The 13,926-nt window shown below is 54.3% G+C and overlaps 2 protein-coding genes across 2 annotated transcripts in view; one reads left to right on the plus strand and one right to left on the minus strand.

Annotated features, from left to right (window-relative positions):
• The window catches only part of ENH_00020420 (hypothetical protein, conserved), a gene marked incomplete at both ends in the record, with an annotated part of 30,937 nt that extends 19,312 nt beyond the window's left edge, over positions 1-11,625 (minus strand). Inside the window, one exon of the mRNA XM_013584444.1 lies at positions 11,575-11,625. Coding sequence (XP_013439898.1) covers positions 11,575-11,625 — 51 coding nt within the window. The remainder of the gene's footprint in view (positions 1-11,574) is intronic.
• Positions 11,626-12,581: 956 nt separating this feature from the next.
• Positions 12,582-13,850, plus strand: ENH_00020430 (hypothetical protein, conserved; the record flags this gene model as incomplete). Its single annotated transcript, XM_013584445.1, has 3 exons — positions 12,582-12,713; positions 13,118-13,379; positions 13,681-13,850. The coding sequence occupies 3 exons, from the start codon at positions 12,582-12,584 to the stop codon at positions 13,848-13,850; spliced, it is 564 nt and encodes a 187-aa protein (XP_013439899.1).
• Between the last annotated feature and the right edge of the window lie 76 nt (positions 13,851-13,926).

Below are 13,926 nucleotides of genomic sequence, written 5' to 3' on the forward strand. Positions count from 1 at the left end.
GCTGCACTACCTGCTCGCGCCGGTCGTTTCTTCTCGAGCTCTTCCCCGACAGACTCACCAACAACACAGCAGCAGCGCGCGAGGCTGCTGCTACTGCAACTGCTGCTGCTGCTGCAGCTGCTGCTGCTGCTGCTGCGCAGCAGCTGCTGCAGCTCCTGCTGCTGCCGGCGGTGGCTTAGGTGGTGCTCTGAGCGTACAGGGCCAGGACCTTCAAGCAGGTGATGAATCTGTCTCTCTTTTCTACGCCGCCTTCTTCCAAAAGAAAAAGACGATTTAGTTGTGGGGCCCCAGAGTCGCAGTACTCCAGCATCACGAGGCAGTTCTTCGCTGCGGTGTCTAGACACCTCACGGCCGGGTTCTGCGCAAGCGCTGCAGTCGACTCGTTCGCCTGCAGAGCCGGAAGGCTGTATGCTTCGTGCAGCTGAGCGCAAACCCTAAACCCTAAACCCTAAACCCTAAGCCCTAAACCCCTCGTCTTCGAGGCGCAGCTCACGCAGTGGGGCTCAAACCCGAGAACCCCAAGTGAAGCGCTGCGCTTGTTGCAGCAAGGGGCTTGGGCTGCGCGCTGAACCCTAAACCCTAAAAAGGGGTTTTGCTGTCTAAACCCTAATTAAACCCACAGCTCCAACGGTTTCGCGGACTCATCGCGGAACTCCAGAAATTAACCCCCACCCCTTAAACCCTAAACCCTAATCCCGACCCCGCCTCTAACCCCAAACCCTGCCCCTTCTCCCAAAACCCCAAACCCTAACCCTCGCCTCGCCGGGCTCAAACCCCAAACCCCAAACCCTCGCCCCAGCCGGCCCAAACCCCAAACCCTCGCCCCAGCGGTGGCAAACACCAAACCCTCGCCCCGGCGTGCCCAAACCCCAAACCCTCGCCCCGGCGTGCCCAAACCCCAAACCCTCGCCCCGACGGGGCCAAACCCTAAACCCTCGATAAACCCTAAACCCCCGTGAGCGCGCACAGCTTTGAGGGGAAATGAGTGCTGCACTCCGTCAGCAAAAACCAACTTGAAGCTGGTGAGGCTTCTGTCAAGAAAGTAGCGACCGGGAATTTGGCGTTTTGTGGCTAAGTCCAAAAAGGCGCAGGGGCAGCCAGCCACTGCAGCCCTGGCGAAGCTTTTCACCTGCGGCCAGCGAGCAGCAGCAGCAAAAAGGCCTGCTGCTGCAGCTCCTCTGCTGGTCCTTTGCTGCTACTCTGCTGCTCTTTTGCTGCTCTTTTGCTGCTACTTTGCTGCTCTTTTGCTGTTCTCCTGCTGCTTCGCTTAAGCCTCATCTACTCCCTGATTGGCCCTAGCCTGCCTGCTGCTGCTCTACTGCAATTCATAGCCGCTCTCTGCTGCTGCTGCTGCTGCTGCTGCTGCTGCTGCTCTAGGCTATGGGAGAAGCCCCAAGCTGCTGCTAAGTCCGCCCCCAAATGCAGGCGCTGCTCAGTGCCCACAAAGTGGCAGCAGCCAAAGCGGTGAAAAGATTAAAACAGAAATGAAATAATAATAAATAATATAATAATATAATAACAATACAATAATATAATGATATAATAATAATAATCGTGGTAAAATGGTAAAGAAATAGAGACAAGGAGAAGAAGAGTTAACCGCATGCAAAATAAATAATAAAAAGAAAACTGGAAATGAAAAGAAGAAAAAGAGGTAAATAGAGAGACAAAGAGGTAAAGAAGGGAAAGGAAAAGAAGACAAACAGATAAAAAGACAAAAAGGTATGAAGACAGGAAGAGAAAGAAGTAAAAATATAAAGAAGCAAAAAGGTAGAAATATGAAATAAGCAAACTGACGCAAAGGGAGGTCCCATACAAAGAAAGACACAAAGAAAAGGAAATAAATAAAAGGAAATAAATAAAAGGAAATAAATAAAAGGGAATGAAGAAAAGAAAACAAAGAAATGAAAATAAAGAGAGGCCATAAGGAGAACGACACAAAGAAAAGGGAATGAAGAGAATGAGACAAAGAAGCAAAGAGAAAGAAATAATAAAAAGCCGCAAAATGGGAAAGCAGCAAAATAAAAGAAGCAGCAAAACAAAAGAAGCAGCAAAAGAAAGTTCCTTATGAAGACACAAAACGACGAAAAGACAAAAGGAAAGATAAAAAGGAAAAGACAAAGAAGAGAAACAGAAATGACGGCGAAGAAGGGAAATAAGGATATTAAAAGAGGGGCAGCAGCAGCAGCAGACGCAGCAGCAGCAAAAGTTCCAGCAGCAGCAGAAGTAGCAGCAGCAGCAGCAGCAGCAGCAGCAGCAACAGCAGAGCCACAAAGACCCGCAGCCCGCGCATGGGGCTAAAGAAATGACTAAAAGAAACAAGAGAGAGATGAAAAGGACCAAAAAACAAAACCAAATAAAACTAATTTAATTTAATTTAATTTAATTTAATTTAATTTAATTTAATTCTGACCAGCGCCTGCAAACGCTCCTTCTCCTTCTGCTTCTGCTCTGCTGTCAGCGGCAAGTCCTCGCACGCATCCTGCGGCTCATCCTCGCACGGCTGCACACACAAACCCTAAACCCTAAACCCTAAACCCTAAACCCTAAACCCTAAACCCTAAACCCTAAACCCTAACCCCAACCCTAAACCCTAAACCCTAAACCCTAAACCCTAAACCCTAAACCCTAAACCCTAAACCCTAAATACAAACCCTAAACCCTAAACCCTAAACCCTAAACCCTAAACCCTAAACCCTAAACCCTAAACCCTAAACCCCTAAACCCTAAACCCTAAACCCTAAACCCTAAACCCTAAACCCTAAACCCTAAACCCTAAACCCTAAAACAAAACCCTAAACCCTAAACCCTAAACCCTAAACCCTAAACCCTAAACCCTAAACCCTAAACCCTAAACCGCAAACCCTAAACCCTAAACCCTAAACCCTAAACCCTAAACCCTAAACCCTAAACCCTAAGCTGACCACTGCGCCCTAAACCCTAACCCCAAGCCCTAATGGCTGAGAGTTGATGAGAGAGCGAAATAAGAGCAAGAGAAACAGATGAAACGCAAAGACAAAAGGCGAATGAGCACTTAGAAACAAAAAATAAATAATGTCGCAACATTAAACAAATAAAGACTTATTAAATTAATTTAAGGGTCATTAAATTAATTTATTTATTTCATTCTCCAGAAAAAATGAAGAGATAAATGGAGCAGATAAAATCCAAAGGAAACAGCAGAAGCAGCGCCGGCGCTGAAGAAAGAAGCAGCACAGCAGCGGGCAGCAGCAGCAGCAGCAGCAGAGAGTCGCAGCAGCCAGGCAGCCGCAGCAAAACAGACACGGAGCAGCAAAAAGAATGGAGCAGCAAAACAGGCAGCAGCAGCAAACCCAGCAGCAGCAGCACCGCCGCGGGGCAGCAAGGGGAGCAGCAGAGGAAGACGCGAAGAGCAGCAGAGATAAAAAGAGCTCAGCAAATAAAGAAAGAGCCAAAGCATACACAGAGGCGGAGCCAGCTGCTGCTGCTGTTGCTGCTGCTGCTGCTGCTGCTGCTGCTTGGTGGCCAACATTTTGTGCTCCAGCAATGAAAAGCGAAGCCGCAGCCACGCAGGGAAAACGGCAAAGAGCTTTTTACCCACCTGGACTTGAGTTTGTGTTTCCTCCTCTGCTGCGGGGTCGCAGTTGCAGCACGAAAAGAGCGCCATTTGCTTCCAGTAACTACTGCTGCTGCTGCTGCTGCTGCTGCTGCTGCTGCCGGGGACACGGGAGGCCATAGACGCGCGCCGCCGCCGCCGCCGCTGCTGCTGCTGCTGCTGCTGCTAACGCCAGAGCTGCTGCTGCAGTCGAACGGTCTCAGGGGGCCCCTGCCAGCCACACCGCCCACTGAGGAGCCCCCTGGAGGCCCCTACAGCTCCAGTGGGGGCCCTAAGCACCTGAAGTAATCCCAACAGCCCGCAGCAGCAGCAGCAAGCGGGGTCTTGGGCGGTGTCGCTGCGGTGGCGGCCAGGCGCAGCAGCGCAGCAGCAGCAGCACTGGAGGTGCGTAAGAGAGGGCAGTAAGGGCACTAATGGGCAAATGTAGGTTCCAAATCCTACAAGTGACTCCAATTTAATGGTTTAGAAGGGCCGGGGATTAAGGGTTTAGGGTTTACGGTCTAGGGTTTAGAACTCGGGGTTTGGCGGTCTCAGGTGAACTGACCCGAAGAGAGGCTGCGCCACGTTGGGGTTTCTGTGCAGCTCTCAACAGGACAGCAGCTAGTCGAATGAGACGGAAATGCAAAAGTAATTGTATTTTAAATTAATTAAAGAAACACCAAGGCGAAGAAAAGCGAAACGGCAGCAGGTTTCCCTCAGCCCCAAAAGACCCAGCTGCTGTTCAGCTGCAGCTCCAGCTGCTGGTCCGCCTGCAGCAGCAGCAGCTGCTGCTGCTGCAGCTTATTGGCCTCCATGAACCCAAAAGAAGCATTTGGTCAAGACAGGAGGGCTGGGACCTGCTGAGGGGTGGCGCTGGCGACAGTAGCAGAGGGGGCAGGAGAAGAAGCAACAGCAGGAACAGAAACAAGCCAAAGACCAAAGTAAATAGAACACTGGCAGCAGCAGCAGCAGCAGCGGTTTGCTGCCACAGCAGAGCTGTGGATCACAGCACAGCTGTGGGACAGTGGTGACCTTCAGAGCTTCTGTTGAAGCTACCTTTACGTAACCAGCCAGCCCTAGTGGCTAGCTTTGTTCTATCAGTTTCAGTGTCTGCATGCAAGTAGAGAAAAAGAGTGTGGGGCCCCACAGGGTAAACAAGGACAGTGTTTCCAGCTGGCTCATGTCCAAAAGTGCCTGAGAGCCTGCAGGGGTTTGTAGAGTGCAGCAGCGCCTGAGAAAGGCGAAGGGGTGGCCTGCGTGGCAGTGCTGGGGCTCTGGAGGTTTAGGGTTTAGGGTTTAGAGCGCGAGACCTTGCTCCTGGGGGTTTAGAAAACAGCCCTTAGCCACAACTGCTGCTGCCAGACTCTGGCCCTGCAGCTAGCCATGCAGCTGGGGAAGCTGGGAGCTACTGGGGGCAGTTTGCAACAAGCTGCAGTCTAGCTTTGGCCTGCTGCGGGCGTGATGGGTAAAGAGAGGCATTTTTGGTCCATTTGGGGCAATTCTAATTCAATTTGCCCCACAGCTCGGAGGCCTCAAGTCTAATTTGCAAATCCCAGTCTAATTTGCAAATCCCAGCCTTTCTTTAAAGCGCTTTGCGCCTTCAAGAAGGACTCCTTCTGCGAGTATTGAACTTTCCTGGTTTCCTGGCTCCCTTTTTTAGCGCCCAATGGCATTAGGCTTTTCTCAGTGATAATCACTTCGAAACTTTCGCCGAAATAAGATGAATCGTGCAAAGACAAATCAAAACGAACAAACGAGCCATACACCTACGTGGGTCATTTGCCACTCCACGCGAAACACACACCCTAGCGACTCAGCTGTTTCTCATTTTTCCTCTTTCTAAAAGAATTAGAATCCATCGGGCAGCTCGTGTGTCTGATCTGTTCAGCTTTTGCTGGGTTACGCAGAAGCCTCTCTGGCGCTGCCCAGAGCTGAACTTGACTGCAAGCAGCAATTCAAGTCAGTGCAGCAGCAAAGAGCTCGAGCACAGCAGCTGCGCCTCTCCATGGGGGTAAGCAGAAGCAGCAGAAGCTGTGAAGTGCAGCTTCTGGGCTTCTGCGAGCAGCAGCTTCCACAGAAATGGGCCTTGTTTGCTTTGCATGCATTCAAGCATGCGCAGAGCCCCTCTTTCGCCTTGGTGGCCTTAACGGGGCACTGCATTCGTGGCGGAGCTGGGTACACAACTCATTTGCGGGTCTCAGAGATTCAGCATTTTGGCTCTTGCAAAGACTTGAAACTTAAGAGGCCAAATATAGCGCAGACGCCACTTACTGCCTTCTAATCAGTAGGCAAAGACCTGCGCTAGGCAGATGTGGCGCAGCTCTAGCTGTGTGGCGACTTCTGCAGAGCTGCCGACGCTTCGCCTCTTCTGAGCACTCTGTACAGCAAACGAAAAATTGCATTCACGAAACAGCTCTTCAGCCAGAAGCGGCACACTGGCTCTGTCTGAAAGGCTTATTTTCGAGCTTTTTTGCCAACTTCGCGTCGTCCTAGCAGAAGGTTTCACCAGACGATAATATCCTTGAGCTGGAAGTTTGGGTTTCGCGCTGCTGCGCTGCCACAGCCTGTGGCTCACGCTGCAGCAGCACAGCAAAACCGTCAGGACTTCGTTGCAGGGGAGCGCCATAGACTGTTATCTGCAGTTATAAGAGTCCGTCTGCTCTAGCGAAAGAAGACATGCAGGTTCAAAGAGGCCCAAGAGAGGCAGTCCTCAGTTCAGCCAATTCGAGTTATGTTCTAATTTCCTATTCACAGGCTAAGCAGCAACTTTTGCAACGATTGAGCAGTTTTGTCAGCAGTCTTTCTCCCCTCGTTGTTGCTGCAGAATCGATGCCCTCTCGTTCTTCATGCAGAAAACTGCAATTATAAATTAACTTCGTTGGCCATCAGAGGTTCACTTGCAGCAGGTTGCTGCCTTCCTAAAAAAAGCACGCACTGGCCCCAGGATGCTCCCCCTCACTACCATTGCATTTGCAAACTGGCTGCTTCTACAGCCGTTCATATTCTTACCGCAATACGCCAAAATTTGTTTGCTTGGCGGGGCTTATGCCCCGCTGGCCTGTGCATGCTATCACTTTGGCTTCACTGATCGAACTGTTTTCTGCATCGAAAATAACGATCCCTTCCTCAAAAAATGCACTAGAAGAGCAGCAGTATATTGGCGCATCTCTTTGGTGCCGTTGCTGTTTCCACAAAGACTGGCTGGTGCTGCTGCAAATGCACAGCAGCCGCGTTCTGTGGCAGAGTGCAGCAGCGCCTGTCAGCGGAGCTTTTCTTGAAGAGGTGCCGTTCAGTTTCGCTGCTCACTGGTATCACAGTGAACTTCCATAAGCTTCTATTTGCACACTATAAGCCTCTATTTGCACTTTTTCATATCTCCAAATCTTTTTCCTGCTGCATTCTTAAGGTGCCACAATGCGGTTGCTGCCTGCCAGCCACCGGCTAACAAGATCTCAGTTGCTCAGTTGCTGTACCGCATGGAGATTACAAAAGATGAAATGAAATGGATGTTGAGCCTCGGAAGGGCTTTTGAAAATCCAGGTTGTTCCAGACAAACGGCCTTCTGCTCGAAGGCAGATGCCTTGAACCAAAAATGCAAAACGTCTAATGGCGGCAGCAAAAAAAGCAAATCTTCACCGCATGCTGCCTCCCGTCAGACGGGATGCAAGCGCAGAAAACTAACATAAATGGCTCCCGCACAGTTTCTTAGAAATTGTTGCAGTTCTGTTGATCGTGGGTACAGCCTTGTCGAAAACGGAATCAGCCCAAGCCCCCATGATCGCTTCAAATGTGCTTCTAAGCGGAAGCTGTATGTTCAAAACTTGCCACCCGCGACGAACACAACACAGCAAAACTCCTAATGTTTTAAAAATTCTTAAAAACCACTTCAAAGTAGTTTTGTGTGTCACGGGTTCGACCGAACACCCGGAATGACAAATGACCGAGCGGAAAACAAAACATCTATTGTAGCTGCTTCGACTACTGTTGCTGCTGCTGAGCGGCAACGCACGTGCACCAAGATGCAGCAAAAGCCATCGAAACTGCAAATGTGCTGCTGCACCAAAAGCATTAGCAAAAGCAGCAGCAAGAACAAGAGCAGCCCGAGAAGCCGGAGCAAGAGTCTCAGCGCCAGCCTCCCGGCATGTCTAATTGCTGGGCTTTTCGCCCAGGGCCCCGAAACCGAAACTGCATGCAGTGAGGCCCTCTAAGCCTAGCTACTTGGGTTCGGAGTTCACCCTCACAAAGGGAGCAGGCTTCGGCTTTGGCTTTGCCTTGCGGGCTGTGGCGCCCTTAGCCACCTCCTGCAGCAGCACAAACAGCCCAACTAAAAGCCCTGCCCGTTGCAGAGGGTTTCTACTTTTCAGCTAAAAGACACAAGACAAATGGGGCCCCTCTGAGGGCCTCCAGAAGCTCGACAGCCCTCCTAAATGGGGCTAAAAAGCCCCGAGAGCTGCACCTCTTCTCTGCAACTTACCTCCAGTATTGTCTGGACAGCCTCCTTGTCTATTTCCTCTGTTATCTGCACAAGCTGGCTTCGCCAGCGACTCAAGTAAGTCCTCTCAGCCTCCAGACGCGCAGCCTCCACCCCCACAATATTCCGCACCACAGCTGCGTCTTGCTTGGCCTGGGCAATGGCCGCGAGGGCCACGCGAGTTCGTTGGTCAGACACTGAAGCCGCAACACACGCAGCAGCAAAGGCCGCCGCAGCAGCAGCAGCACAAACTGCAGCAGCGCCACAAGCAGCAGCACCACCACAAACAGCAGCAGCAGCACCAGCCGGAGCAGCAACAGCCAAAGCAGCAGCAGCCGAAGCAGCAACAGCAAAAAGAAAAACAGCCAAAGAAGCAGCAGCCAAAGAAGCAGCAGCCAAAGCAGCAGCAGCCAAAGCAGCAAAAGCAGCAGCAAAAGCAGCGAAAGCAGGGCGCAGTCTTTGGCTGTAGGTGGCAGCTGCGGTGGGGGCTTTGTCTCACAATCCTCGATGATTCCCGGAAACAAAAGCCCCTCTGTGTCTGAGCCACTGGAAGTGAAGACCATGAGGCGGGCGAGGGCCTCTGAGAGTCTTCTGCGGCAAATGCTGGAGAGCAAGAACAGCATCAGCCGCGCAGCCTTTTCTTTGTTTTTTGAATTCAAGAGGCCGGCCTTTTGCGAGGCTTCTTGGCGAGTCTTGGCGAGCTCCTCCTCCATCTTTGTGCGCCCGCACGCGGCCAGCAGCAGCATCAAAGAAGTACCCAGCTGCCGCAGCCGCCAGCGACACACAATGCTGCGAAAAGCACAAACAAATAAATGCATGCGCAGCGCAGTGCCTACACAGCAGCAAACTCCGCGCTGGCCAGCGCCAGCTGTCTGTACACTGGAAAGTGTGCAGCACGGAGCTGCGCATACACCGCGCGCCCGCGCGGCGCTGAAGAGCAGTTCGGGGCTTTCTCAGCTCAGGAGTTTGCGGGTTAATTGCATGCATGCAGCAGTCACGGAAGAATAGTTGAACATAATAGTTGAATTCGAAATAAAATGCAATTACCCCTCGATCTTGGCGATGCCCCTGCCGAATTTGATGGCCATTCCCGACGCCTCCTGCAGCTTCTTCTGCTGCAACTCCGCCATTTTCCGAATCAGCGTCTGGTGCTCCTCCGCCTCTTTCTTCAACTCCAACTCCAGCTGCAAAGTCTTATCCCTCAGGGCCTCGCTTTCGTCCGACAGCCGCCCGATTTCCTCGTAGGCCACAAAGGGGGCCCCCCGAAAGATGAAGTGGTGGGGCCCCCACCGCACCTCCTTCCCGAGCTGCTCATCAGTCTTCGCCAGCTCTGCAAGCGAAGTGCAGCAGCAAAAGGAAGGGGGCCCTCTTCAACTGCTGCAGGCTGCTGCAGCTGTAGCAGCAGAGACCAAGTGCGAGGCCCTTGCCCCTCTCTGTGTCAATACGAACAGTGGGCAGCAGCAGCAGCAGCAGCAGCAACAGGAGCAGCAGCAGGAGTAGCAGCAGCAGAGCCAAGTAAGCGGCAGAGACAGGCAGCAGACGCCCAGAGCTGCCCACTGTCTGCAGGAAGACAGAAAGCAGCAAGAAGAAGCAAAAGCAGACGCAGCAGAGTGCCACAAAAGGCCCCGAGCAGCAGCAGCAGCAGCAGCAGCTGGCGCTTACTGGGGTAAACCAGCTTGGGGGGAGAAGGGACAGAGTCCTCTTTTTGCTGCTCCAGAGGCTCCGGCTTTGGAGGGGCAGCAGCTTTTTTAGGCGGGGGGGACAGAAGGGCTGGGGAAGGAACACTGAGGGCCCCCTTGGGGGCCTCAGCTTGCCGCTGCTGCTGCTGCTGTTGCTGCTGCAGCAGTAGCTGCTGCTGCTGCTGCAGCTGCTGCAGTTGCTGCTGCTGCTGCAGCAGCAGCTGCTGCTGCTGCTGCAGCTGCTGCAGCAGCAGCTGCTGCTGCTGCTCCTGCTGCGGGGACGGTGGCGGAGGAGCAGCTGCTGCAGCAGCTGCAGACACGGGAGGGGCAGCAGCCGGCGTGGGGGAGGCAGGAGCAGCAGCAAGAACCTGCTGCTGCATGCGCATGATCTCAGCAGCTCTTTGCTGCTGGTCCTCCACGGCCTGTCTCAGCGATCTGGCGGTGTCTTGGAGTTCTTTTTCTTTTTCTTCAATCAGCTTCTGCAGCTGCTGCTGCACTTCGCGCCTGCGGCGCTCCCTCTCCTCTCTCTGCTGCTGCCGCCTGAGCTTCTCCTGCTGCTGCTGCTGCTGCTGCTGCTGCTGCTGCTGCTGCTGCTGCTGCTGCTCTTGCGTGTCGGTGCCGGACTGCGGGGTCTCTGGCTGCGGGGCCTCGGAGCTGCTGCCAGTGTCTTCTTCTCTTTTTTTTTCTTTTTCTTTTTGCTTCCTCTCCTTCTCGCGGCGGCGCTCTTGCTGCTGCTGTTTTGCTGCTTCCAAGACTTTGTCGATTTGCCGCTGCGACTCTTCAACTTGCTGCGCCAGAGCAGCAAGTCTTTCTTCTCTTTCTTTCTTTCTTCTTTCCTTTTCTGCTTCTTTTGCTGCTTCCTTTTGCTTCTTTTCCTTCTCCTTTGTCTTCTTTTCCTGCTGCTTCTTCTCCTTCTGCTTCTCCAGTTCCGCCAGCCGCTGCACCGTCGCGGCCACGTCGGTGGCGCTGATCTTCAGTGGCTGCTGCTGCTGCTGCTGCTGCTGCTGCTGCGCTGCAGCAGCAGCAGGGCGGGGGGACGGGCTCGCGGCGCTGCTGTCTTTGGCTTTCTTTTTGCTTCCTTTTTCTTTTGCACTGTCTCCTTCTGAAGATTCTCCTTGTTTCTTTTCTGCTGCTTTCCCATCTGCTGCAGCATCAGCAGCTGCAGAGTGCTTCTTCTTGCTCTTTTTCTCCCCGTGGCCCTTCAAGTCCCCCTCGCCAGCCGCCTTGCTGCTGCTGCTGCTGCTGCTGCTGCTGCCCGCATCTTCCTCGCTGTCTTTCTTTTTCTTCTTTTTCTTTGTTTCAGGAGCTGCGGCAGTTCCCTTCGCTTCTGCTGCAGCAGCTTCTGCATCTCCTTGAGCTCCCTATACACTCCAAGTCACAGCCACAGCCACAGCTCTGATGAACACATTTGGCGCTCTGAAGAAGCAGCAGCAGCAGCAGCAGCCAGCAGCAGCAGCAGCAGGGGCCCCTCCTGTGCAGCAGCGAGACAGGCAAACGGCTGCCCACTGCAGCTGCGCTGCAGTGCATGCATGCCCCTCTTGTCCTTTGTGGGCCCCAGCAAAAGAGACTCAGCAGCAGCTCTAACTTAGTTGCGGCGCACTCCACTTGAGTGAGAGCTGCAAGGACACCTAGCAGCAGCAGCAGCAAGTGCAGCAGCAGCAGCAGCAGGCGGGCTTACTGGACTGGCGGGCTCTTCTTCAGCAGGGGTGTCGGAGTACCCAAACCAACTCCAAATGCCCCCGCCCGAGCTGGCCGCGGGGGGCGGGGAAGCCTCATCGGGGGCCTCTGCGGGGGCCTCGGCCTCGCTTGCTGCTTCCTCTGCAGGGGGGTCACTGTAGCCGAAGAGGGACCACATGGGGAGGCGCAGCGGCGAGGAGTGCAGCGCCGCGCGAGGCTTTCATTGGGGGAGGCGTGGGGGGCAGCGCAGCTGCCGGCGGCCACTGCAGCAGGCGAAGGCTGGGCTGAGCAGCAGCAGCAGCAGCAACAGCAACAGCAGCAGCGAGCAGCGCCCACGTGCGCGCCGAAACTGCAGGCGAGCAGCGGCGCTGCGCAGCTCCGCGGGTCAGCTGGGGGCCCCGAATGGCACTGAGGAAGGTGAGATCTGCATAGGGGATTCAGGTGTACAGACACCCAGACACGCGTGGTCCCAAGGGGTGACGCGGCGCCGGCAGTCTTTGCAGAGGCCGACGCTCAAGCCCCTCTCCTGGGCTCGAAAAAGGCCTTCAACGAGGTCAGAAAAACCGATTTCGTTTCAAAATTAAACATGTTTTCTAGTGGAAGCCTGTGGAGGCCGGAAAAAAGCAGCAGTGCATGCAGCTGCTGCACTCCAGGTGGCGCCCTCGACCGGTCGGTCACCTGTTCAGTACACACACCGCGTCGGGGCGCGCCGGGGAGCTCCTTTAGAAGAAATAGGAGCTTTTTAGTGTGGATTTTCCGCCAACAAGGCCATTAAATGCTCGAGTTGTTGTAAATACTAGGAAAATTAACTAAACTTGGCCCTGCAGTGGCACCAAAGACAGAGAAGGCAACAACAGCGCGGGAAGGGCTGCGGCCCACCGCGCCCTTCTGTTCGTGTGCTTTTAGAGCCGTCGGCCAGCGCCTTTGTTTCTATATCTTTTCAATAAGTGGAATTCGCTTTTCGGTCGCTCGTACAAACTCAATTAACTCAAATAGAGACACTCTTTTAGCCCGTTGTCTGCGTGGGGCCGCTGCCTGACCTTGCTTGTTAGCTTGAGGCGCCCGTCCGCCTGCTGCCTCCCGGCCTGCTGGGTGTCGTTCTTCTTCTTCTGCTGACGGCTGTTGGCTAATTGACTGTTTACTTGAATTATTGAGAAACTTTTGGACCAGCAGACACAAAATGCAGCTTTCTGGCCGCGTCCTGGGGTTCCTATTCGCAGTCGGTCTTGTTTGTTGCTTCACGATGCCCGGCGCAGCAGCAGCAGGGTCCTCCCCCGAGGAGCTGCAGCAGCATTTGGATAATGCAACTCAGGTACTGTGTTGCTGCTGCTCAGCCTTGCTGCTTTCTGCCGCTTGTCCTCTGCTGCTGGGGCCCCTCTCGGGGGCCCTGCAGCCGCCAGCAGGTTGGGGGCGCTCCCGGCCCGCAGCTTCTGTGGCTCTTTCTCCCCATAGTGTGCTACCTCGTTTTGTGTTAGCTTCTGTCCTTGTCTGCGGCCCCTGGCAGTCGCGAGTGGCACTTCATCGACTTTCTGAGTTGCAGCCGCATGCAGCGGTTGCCAGTGTCTGCCGCTAGTGCCACTGCAGTGGCTGCGTGTGGGCGCTGGTTCCCGTGAGGTGACCAGTGGTCCTGACCGCTGGTGCGGCGCAGCTGCGCGGGTGGCTCCGCGGGGCCCCCTCAGGCTGCTGGCCCGTGTGGCGCGTTTGTGGGCGCTGCAGGTGGTGGAGTTCTCGCACGTGGGAGGCGCGGAGTCCGCAGACACTGCTGAGATCCGCGTGCCCGTGGGGTCCACTGTGGTGGTGCGGCTTCAGAGCGTTGGGGGCTACAGGCCAGTGTTGGTGAGTGCCCAGAGTGGGGCTGTGGGCCTCTCCGAGCTTTCCCAGGCTTCCCCCAGCTCGGCCGAAGACGTCAAGCAGCTCATAGAACAGGGGCCCCCCATCCCCGAGGGTCTGCAGGTACAGCTTCCCACGCCTTTCACCGGTAAGCCCGCTTCTGTGCCCTTCTTTTTACCTTTTTAGGACTCATTTTGAATTTTTGAGTTTCCCTTTGCTCCTGATGCCTTGTAATTTGGCTTGTGGCCGCTGGCCCGTGGCTTTTGCCCGAGGCGGGAGCCTCAGGCCTTCTTGAAGGGTCTAGAGCCCCAGTTTTTCTAGCTAAAAGCTGCAGTGGCCTTGTGCAGAGGCCCGGGCTGAAGGACTCAGATTGGAAGTGCTACTAAAAATAAGATAATAATTAGAACTCTGTGGATTTTGTGTTTGTGTGGGGGCGTTCGTGGCTGCAGCCCCCTCAAGCGGAGGCGGCATGGGCCTCGTGGGGGCCCCCGTCCCGTTTCTAAGTGTGATCCGGGCGGGCGAGGCGGGCACCTACTCGCTGAGATATGACATTGTGAGGCCCTGGGCCCCTTCTGATGGCTCCCAGTTCCTGCTGAAGCTCCACGTGGAGAAGTCCTGAACGTGCTGCGGGCCGTTGAAGGCCGCTGCTGCTGCTGCTGCTGAGAAGCTGCGGCGAAAGCAGCAGCTCAAAGGGT

This window comes from Eimeria necatrix, genomic scaffold (assembly GCF_000499385.1).
Source record: "Eimeria necatrix Houghton genomic scaffold, Enh_scaff16, whole genome shotgun sequence".
Classification (NCBI taxonomy): domain Eukaryota; phylum Apicomplexa; class Conoidasida; order Eucoccidiorida; family Eimeriidae; genus Eimeria; species Eimeria necatrix.